This window comes from Sprattus sprattus (assembly GCF_963457725.1).
Source record: "Sprattus sprattus genome assembly, chromosome: 21".
Classification (NCBI taxonomy): domain Eukaryota; kingdom Metazoa; phylum Chordata; class Actinopteri; order Clupeiformes; family Clupeidae; genus Sprattus; species Sprattus sprattus.
In genome coordinates, this window is record NC_137919.1 from 6117907 (window position 1) to 6127906 (window position 10000).

Consider the following 10000-nt stretch of genomic DNA (forward strand, 5'->3'; position numbering starts at 1 on the left):
TGTGTGTGTGTGCGTGTGCATGTGTGTGTGTGTGTGTGCGTGTGTGTGTATGTGTGTGTGTGTGTGTGTGTTGTGTGTGCGTGTGCTCGTGTGTGTGTGTGTGTGTGTGTGTTTGTGTGTATCAGGGGCACAGAGGAGGTGTTCCAGGCCCTGGAGGATAACCAGGTGACCCTGTCCACCATGAAGGCGTCTCGATTCGTGCGTGCTTTTGAGAAGGTGGTGGACTACTGGGAGCGGAGCCTGTCCTTGGTGCTGGAGGTCATTGAGATGATTCTCACCGTGCAGAGGCAGTGGATGTATCTGGAGGTGCTTAGAGACACACACACACACACACACACACACACACACACACACACACACACACACACACACACACACACACACACACACAGACACACACACACACACAGACATTTACACACAAACCAACATGCACACACAAACATGAATGTGCACACATACAAACACTCATAGATGCACACACACACACAAACACACACACAGAGACATATATACACAGACGCACACATGGGTTTGCGCTCACCCATACATTAGCACATGCAGAGAACGTCCTTACCGTACCGATTAAATGACTGGAAGTAACTATAAGCTGCTTGAAAATGCAAAAATGTTCACATACTGACACCAACACAGACACTAAACCCACATTCATACACACTCAGGCACTCAAGTTGATCAGTAGTGTTTTGTAGACAACACATGTCACACACAGCACACTTTTATCTCTGGCACTGTTTTCTTTGAACCGTCAACCACAGTGCATTCTTTTGTTATGAATCTTTTGTTAGTGCTCACCTGTGGTTGATTGTGCTGCGCCTTGGCCCCGCTCTGTTGTTTGATAAATACTAAAAAACAGCCAACCTTTCCAGAGAATGCAGCCCTGTGCTCCTCAGGGTCAGAGCCTGAGTAGGGTAGAGCCAGGCAGAGCTGCGGGCGGGCAGAGAGCACTCGCACCGCTGTTTGTTGAGAAAACGTAAACAAATGTTTTCGGAGAGCGAGCGAGGGCGCAAACACTCACACTCGAGCACATGAACACATCTGTTGCCCTCGGTTCCTGATGAGGGGAGTAAACACGAGCGCGGTCTGGAGCTTCTCAGACAATGCTCTGATCTAAGTTGAGCCGAGGCGCACGCATATGCACACACACACATACACACACACTGAATGCTTGCAAACATGGTCACACACCCATGGATACACATTTACATACTCATTTGCACACAGGTGCACAGATGTATATACACGTACATAATGTGCATTGTGACACAAAAGATGTTCAGTAACACACACACGAACATACACACACACACACACACACACACACACACACACACACACACACACACACACACACACACACACACACACACAGGCAAGCACACAGGCGTGCACATTGGCATAAACTCGTCCACACCTGTTGTGGGTTTGGAGAAATGAGTTGGCTCTCTGTCTCTGTCTCTGTCTCTGGCTTTCCCTCCCCGTCCAGAACATTTTCCTGGGAGAGGATATCCGCAAGCAGCTTCCCAAAGAGTCCAACGAGTTTGACGACATCAACTCCAGCTGGAAGACCATCATGGAACGCCTGCACAAGGACAACAACGCCCTGAGAGGGACTCACCACCCAGGTAAGCAGGCAGACGAAGCCACGAGCCCTGAAAAAAAAATAAGAAAAGGGGAAAAAAGAAAAGAAAAGAAAAGCATTCTTTCCCTCTCCCTGCTCTCAATTATCCCCTTGCCTGCTGTGGTGGATCGAGTTCTTTGCTTCCTTTGTAAACACTTACCTAAAGGAGGACGAGGGCGAGGGAGGGATAACGGGAGATTAAACCGGTATGAGAGAGAACACGTGGGCCTTCGGAGACGACGGAGAGAGGAGATGAGAGAAGCACGAGGGCCGTTGAAACAAGTGCCCTATCAGATGAAGGAGAATGAGGTCGGACAGTAAATCCCTCCAAACGCCGGCCTGTTTTATTTCTCTGTTGACAGGTAGGCCAAGGCTGTAAGAGCATAGTAACAGACTGGAGGGAGTACAGACAATGTGATGCGTGATGAAATGATGATCCATAAACAGGGTGGATTAAAACACATGCTAAACACAAAGGGACTCAACTAGATTGGCCAAATGAACTCCACCTGAAGGCTGCTAGGATGCTGTCATTGTTAGTGTTACCCAATGACAATATCTCAGCGTCCAGGCTTATCCAGGATGTGGCATGAATTATATGGAATGTTGCAAACGTGATATCGACATACAGTGGTCACTTTGTGAAAAACTGCTGCATTCAATATGGTTATGACTGAATGGTCATGGTGGTTTAAAAATCGATTTAATGGGAGATTAAAATGGGAGGTCATTAAAAGATTTGGGAATTTCGACAAGGTCCTAGAACCGTATTGAATCTGAAGAGGGCTTAATCCTTCCCTAAAGGCAAGCTTTACCTCTCAGACCTCCCTCCCTCCTTCCTTCCTTCCGTTCCCCTCTTCTCTTCTGGTTTGCAGGTCTCCCCGAGAAGCTGTCGGAGATGAACAGTAAGCTGGAGGAGATTCAGAAGTCTCTGGACATGTACCTGGAGACCAAGAGGCAGATATTCCCCCGATTCTACTTCCTGTCCAACGACGACCTGCTGGAGATCCTGGGCCAGTCGCGCAACCCAGAGGCCGTGCAGCCACACCTCAAGAAGTGCTTCGACAACATCAAGTGTCTACGCATCGGCAAGGTACACACACACACACACACACACACACACACACACACACACTCACACACACTCTCACAGACACACACACACACTCGGACACACACTCTTACACACACTCTTACACACACACACACACACACACACACTCACACACACACAAACATGCAGAGACATTCATGAGTGGGGAATCTCAAATACAAACACAAACACGTCCTTACCTACCTACTCTCACATATGGGTTTCCAAATTCATGTGTGTGTGTGTGTGTTTAGATGTTTGAATCACTGTTTATGTTTGTTTATGTGTGTGTGTCTTTGTGCATGTGTGTGTCATGCAGGTTGGGATCAGCGGTAGTAAGTCAGAGGCTATGGGCATGTTCTCTGCTGACGGGGAGTATGTGGAGTTCACCCACCCAGTGCTCCTGGAAGGGCCTGTAGAGGTGAGCTTGCAGACATCACACACACACACACTCACTCACACACACGCACACACACACACACTCACACACACAAACACACTCAAACACTTACACTCACACGCACACATAAATACACACACACAAATACACACACACTATTGTGTGATATAAACATGTGTGTTTGTGTTAGTGTGTGTAGATTTGTGAGTATTTTTTATTTATGTGTGCGTTTTACTTGCTGTACTATTATACATATTATACCCGTGTGTGATTGTGTGTCCAACACGGCATGTGTGTGTATGTGTGTGTATGTGTGTGTGTGTGGGTGTGTGTGGGTGTGTGTGACTATTAATATGTGTTCGTGTGTGTGTGTGTGTGTGTTTTCACAGGCATGGCTCTGTGATGTGGAGCGCACCATGCGCTGGTCTCTGAAAGACTCCCTAAAGAACTGCCGCATGGCCCTCATCAAGATGACAGGAAAGAGGGACAAATGGGTGAAGGACTGGCCTGGCCAGGTGTGTGTGCAGTGTGTGTGACATGCAGGTTTACCACTTCCTCTGTCTCCTTGATTATCTAAACTTCCTCTGTGTTGACCTGGGAGAGACAAAGTACACAACAGAGATATTAGAGTAACAATAGAGATAAACACTACAATAACAAGGCGAGGCACTTTCCTTTTTTGGTATTTAGAAATCAGTCACAATATTTCCTCTTTAACCCCCAGTAGCACAGAGCTATAAACTCCTTCAAGCACCCAGCTCTACCTGGATAGATCCATGCACGTGACGGTAGATAGATGAAGTGTGCCTGGTCATTACTTTGACCATTGTAGTTACACGCCTCGACCTCTAGGGTTCAAATCTTTTCCATAATATAGTTATAACCTCTATAGATCAATCTCTCTGTGAGACCTGTTCTCCATGGCCTGTTCTCTGCTCCTGCTCCCAGATGGTCCTCACTGCCAGTCAGATCCAGTGGACCACAGATGTCACCAAGTCTCTCCTGACCAGCAAAGAAAGAGGAGACAAATCTGCCCTCAAGTCCATGAAGAAGAAACAGGTGAGGAGGGCAACACTCTCTGGAGAAACGCCAGCTGCAAGCGGACAAACTTAGGAGCGGACAAACAAGACGTATTAAGTGCGTTGTCGATATGCCTTTAAAGCTCTGCGAGTCAAAAAAAGAACACCCCCAGAAACCTTTAATCTTCTACATATATGCCACTTGTGTATCAAAGTTTTTTAGTTAGAGGAAATATACAGAAACATCAAGGTATGTCAGACTACCTATCAAAGTCTAACAGGCCTCAGACCTTAAAGACTTAAGACTCTACTGATGTAGCCTGGTGACACCAGCCTACGTATTTCCGCCTGAATTGATTTCAAGCTCATACTCAGTCTGGCCCAACCCCATTGACAATCGTCTCCAGAACTCAAAATTTTGCAGGACCAATCAGCGAACAGTTCAGAGCTGTGACGCAAAACTCGCCTTGGAGGAAAAGACACGAAAAGCTATCGGAAAAGTTGTCTCAACTCTCGAGAACATCAGAAAATTAAAAGGAGAACAAGAGTATTTTCTTGTAAGTTTTATGATTGGAAAGGACCTCGTAGCTCTTCTCCCAACTGGCTTTGGGAAGAGTTTAATCTACCGAATGCTTACTAAACGTTGCTGATTGGTTAAGGGAACTCCAATGATTTTAAACCTCAAGATAAGCACCCGCCCATCTCGGAAACCAAAATGCATTGGGTTGGCCCAGACTGAAAGACGGAATGAAATGGAGTCACAGGCTGGTAACGGCCAGGCTAATACTGATGGAGTTCTACTCGGACTCCTGAGTAGGGCAGGAACCTTCCAGACAAATTCAGTGATTCAGATTCTGGTTCACTTGGCATTGTTCGGGCTCAAAGAGTACATTGTAGAGTGTACCATGTTGAGTGATTATGCATTCAGTCAGTCAGGCACTTATAGCTGCTATATACAATAATAGGGCCAATCATGTGCTGAGGTTCAACTGTTCCATGCATACGTATTCAGGCGTGGGTCGAGTCCGCAGCAGCATAAAGGCACCACGGGGCTCTCACACGTCAAGGCCCACCCCTCTGAGCCGTCCATTCAGCAGAGACCCTGAGCAGTGCCTCCGAGGCGGGCTGTAATGCCGTAGTCTGTGCCTGTCAGGCGCCCTGATTAAATTCTTAAGTGAGCTGTGTGTCTGTGGCGAGGGCCTGGCTCAGCCCTCGAGACACTCTTATTTTACATCATCATCGCACACCTCACTGTGCCGGGGACGCAAGTCGCCCGCAATTTGATTTCAATTCAGTCCCTTCACAGGAAGTCAATGGCAATTTGGCTTATTCATTCAGAAGTCAGCATTAAAAATGACGGGTCATTGTCCAGGAATTGGAAAGGGATGGTAATGTGAATTGAGTAGAGTTGAGATGAGTGAGTGTCTGTGTGTGTGTGTGTGTGTGTGTGTGTGTGTGTGTGTGTGTGTGTGTGTGTGTGTGTGTGTGTGTGTGTGCCTGTTTGTGTGGTTGCGCGTGTGTAGGTGTGTGTTTAGGTGTGTTTTATTGAATATGTGTCTCTCGGTTTGATTGATGAGTGTTTTACTCTTATTTGTGCTTTTGTGTATTGTTGTGTGTGTGTTTGGGTATGTACATTTGTGTTTGTGTGTGTGTGTGTGTACATGCATGTGTGGGCACATTATGAGTTGTAGTGATGTGTGTATGTGTGGGTGATCTAACCCCCTATGCATTCCTCAGGTGTCCATGTTGAATCGTTACTCTGAGGCCATCCGGGGGAACTTATCCATCGTCATGCGCCTCAAGATTGTCGCCCTGGTTACGGTGGAGGTGCACGCGCGTGATGTCATCGACAAGCTGGCTAAGGCAGGCTGCTGTGATGTCAACGCCTTTGACTGGCTCTGCCAGCTCCGCCTCTACTGGGATAAGGTGAGAGGGGGAGAGGGGGAGAGGGGGAGAGGGGGATAAAGAGAAGTAGAGAGGGAGAAAAGAAAAGTGGAAGGGCTGGAAAGAGCATGAAAGAGTCCAGATTTGACAGAGAAGGACAACTAGGACGGAAGGTGGTGGAGAGTGAATAGGATTTTTTTTTTTCAACCCAGTTTTATTATAACCCACATATTTCCTGTCTTACTCTTTTCGTTTCTCTTGTTCTCTCTTCCAATCTCATCTCTACCTCCCATCTCATTCTCTCTCGACCCCCCCCCACACTTTGTCCTTCTCGCCTTCTCTCTTCTTCTGCGCTGTTTCATGAACTCTCTCTCTCTCTCTCTCTCTCTCTCTCTCTCTCTCTCTCTCTCTCTCTCGCTTTCTCTCTCTCTGTCTGACCTTTAGGAGGTGGACAACTGCATCATCAAGCAGACTAACACCCACTTCCAGTACGGCTATGAATACCTGGGCAACTCAGGCCGTTTGGTCATTACCCCCCTCACAGACAGGTACACTCTAAGGCACAGTGTACAATATAACACCTCCATCACGACCAAAGCTGACTGCAAGCCCGCCGTACTACATCCAGCATAACACAAGCCTGATCGACAAATCTTTGCACTATAGAATGCAGTGTATTATGGACGCCGTGTACTATAGAATGCAGTGTATTATGGAATGCAGTGTACTATAGAATGCAGTGTATTATGGAATGCAGTGTTAAACTATATTTAGCGTACCACGAACCCCTGGTAGACATGTGCTGCCATTATACTATACTACATACAGCATACTAGAGCCCCCTGTTAGAATGGTGTTGACATAGGAGTGTACTACATACAGCATACTACAACCCCTCCCTAGAAGGTAGTAATTATAGTAGTATATAAAGAAAGAAATCAAACGCATAAAACCCTCGTACCGACGATGATCGCACATATAATATGTATGAGCGTCTCATTGTGGGTTCCCTTTAGGGTATATCAGTCTAGCAATTAGCAATAGCTGCTGTGATCATTGTGCTGTGCAGATTTGCTCCCCCCACACCTGTGTGTGTGTGTGTGTGCGTGTGTGTGCGTGTGTGTGTGTGTGTGTGTGTGTGTGTGTGTGTGTCTGTGTGTGTGTGTCTCTCTGTGTCTCTGTGTGTCTCTGTGTGTGTGAGAGAGCGAGCGAGCGAGAGAGAGAGATGCTTCTAGCGCTCATGTGTCAGTTAGCGTCAGGTGATATTAGCCCCATTATCAGGCGGTGCAGCGGCAGGTTCCCGATTAGCATTAGCGCTATCGGCCTCATCAGGAAAGCGGCAGCAGTCCGCCGCAGCATCATCAGCCCTATCAGCGAGCCAATCTTTCACCACTTTGCACTGAGCTGGGATGGCTAGATAGAGAGGGGGGGGAGCGATAGAGAGAAAGAGAGAGGGGGAGAAAGGGAGAGGTTCGGAAGAGACAGAGAGAGAGAGCTGGGGAGGAGAGAGGTGGGGAAGAAAAAAAGAGTGAGAGCAGGTAGAGGTGAAAGAGAGAGAGAGAGAGAGAGAGAGAGAGAGAGAGTGATGTGGGAAGGAGCGAGAGGTGAAGCTCAAGAGCAGTGTGCACAGGCGGCCAAGTGAGATCGGCACAGAGGCGTGAAGATTCTCTCCTTCTCTATCCTGCTATCAATTATTCATGGAATCCATATGGGAAGTCAAGTCTTGAGTCAGTGGCACGTTCATTTTTTATTGTGTTTTCACCAGAGAGAGAGAGAGAGAGAGATATAGTGAGAGAGAGAGAGAGAGAGATAGAGAGAGAGCGAGAGCGAGAGAGAGAGAGAGAGAAAGAGGAAAATACATTTTCCCTAAGTAGAGCAGCAATGCAGTCTCTGGTGCATGAATGAAAACATCTAATCCCAGCTTATGTTGATGAGGCGATGACATCCTAAAATCAGCTCAAGGGCATGCCAAGCTCTGTGTGTGTGTGTGTGTGTGTGTGTGTGTGTGTGTGTGTGTGTGTGTGTGTGTGTGTGTGTGTGTGTGTGTGTGTGTGTGTGTGTGTGTGTGTGTGTGAGTGTGTGTGTGTGTGTTTACTTGTGTCTGCTTGTTTGTCTGTGTGTTTGCATGATATGGGTGTGTATGAGTGTGTGTGTGACTGTGAGCAAACACCATGCACAGGCAAGCATTCTGCCCATGTCAACATAAATGTGTTCCATAGATGTATTGTGTTGTGCGGTAAATTACACATTGTGTTGTACAGTACACCTGTATGTATACCTTTGTTGTGAATAGTTGCATTGTAGCATATAAAGGTTTCTGGAAAGCCAGGGCAGGGCAAGGTGTACGTGGTGTGGCTATTAAAAACGACACTGTTATTATGAGTATACGAGAACAACAGCAACACACCTCACTACATCATACTTCACCCCACAATATATACACCACACCTCACCACACCAAACCACACCACATACTGTATACCTCACCACACCACCCCACACGTCACCACACCACCCCACACTTCACCACATACATGTATACCTCACCACACCACCCCACACTTCACCACATACATGTATACCTCACCTCACCACACCACCCCACACATCACCACATACATGTATACCTCACCACACCACCCCACACTTCACCACATACATGTATACCTCACCTCACCACCCCACACTTCACCACATACATGTATACCTCACCTCACCACCCCACACTTCACCACATACATGTATACCTCACCTCACCACCCCACACTTCACCACATACATGTATACCTCACCTCACCACCCCACACTTCACCACATACATGTATACCTCACCTCACCACCCCACACTTCACCACATACATGTATACCTCACCTCACCACCCCACACTTCACCACATACATGTATACCTCACCACACCACCCCACACTTCACCTCACCACCCCACACGTCACCACATACATGTATACCTCACCTCACCACCCCACACTTCACCACATACATGTATACCTCACCTCACCACCCCACACTTCACCACATACATGTATACCTCACCACACCACCCCACACTTCACCTCACCACCCCACACTTCACCACAAATACCTCACCACACCATCCCACACTTCACCACATACATGTATACCTCACCACACCACACCACCCCACACTTCACCACACCACCCCACACTTCACCTCACCACCCCATACTTCACCACACCACCCCACACGTCAAGTTTTCTTCAATAAAGTTGAATTACAGCATTAGTGTCATTATTTAGTAGCCACACATTGTACGTATTTATGTATGTTTATCCCCCGCCCTCCCCTTAGGTGTTTTATGACCCTGACCACGGCTCTTCACCTGCACCGCGGCGGTTCCCCCAAGGGTCCGGCTGGCACGGGTAAGACGGAGACGGTGAAGGACCTGGGCAAATCGCTGGGCATGTACGTCATCGTGGTCAACTGCTCCGAGGGCTTGGACTTCAAGTCCATGGGCCGCATGTACTCTGGCCTGGCGCAGGTAACTCAGCACAGGTAGCACACAGCACAGGTGTGCAGATACCACACAGCTAAGGTAGCCAATTAACACGTGCACAGTAAGAAACAGGGCAGGCCACATGAAGCACAGGTAGCACACAGCACTGTTCCATAACGGAGTAGGACTGCTGAGATACAGCGCACGTAGAAGAAGGATGCTGGGATCTCTCCGAACAGGTTGGGAAGGAGCGAATCCTTACACAAGTGACAGGATGAGTAGTGTGACAGTCATGTGACAAACAGTGGGCCCAGTTCTTTCCTTTTCTCCGCAGCACACGTATGACATTTTATTTATTTCATTTATTTATTTTCTTTTTTGCTGGCACAGAAGCAGTACAAGACATGGATGGGATTAGAAAGTACCTGTCACAGTCCTGTCACATACATGAATTAAGCCGTTAAACTGACTCGCTTTTATGTGTGTGC

General features: G+C 47.6%; 1 protein-coding gene across 1 annotated transcript in view; it reads left to right on the top strand.

Annotated features, from left to right (window-relative positions):
* Positions 1-10000, top strand: part of dnah2 (dynein, axonemal, heavy chain 2) — a gene marked incomplete at both ends in the record, with an annotated part of 193113 nt that overhangs the window by 92247 nt on the left and 90866 nt on the right. Inside the window, 9 exon segments of the mRNA XM_080860098.1 lie at positions 126-306; positions 1508-1646; positions 2518-2735; positions 3055-3156; positions 3525-3650; positions 4084-4194; positions 5892-6080; positions 6483-6586; positions 9368-9557. Coding sequence (XP_080716224.1) covers positions 126-306; positions 1508-1646; positions 2518-2735; positions 3055-3156; positions 3525-3650; positions 4084-4194; positions 5892-6080; positions 6483-6586; positions 9368-9557 — 1360 coding nt within the window.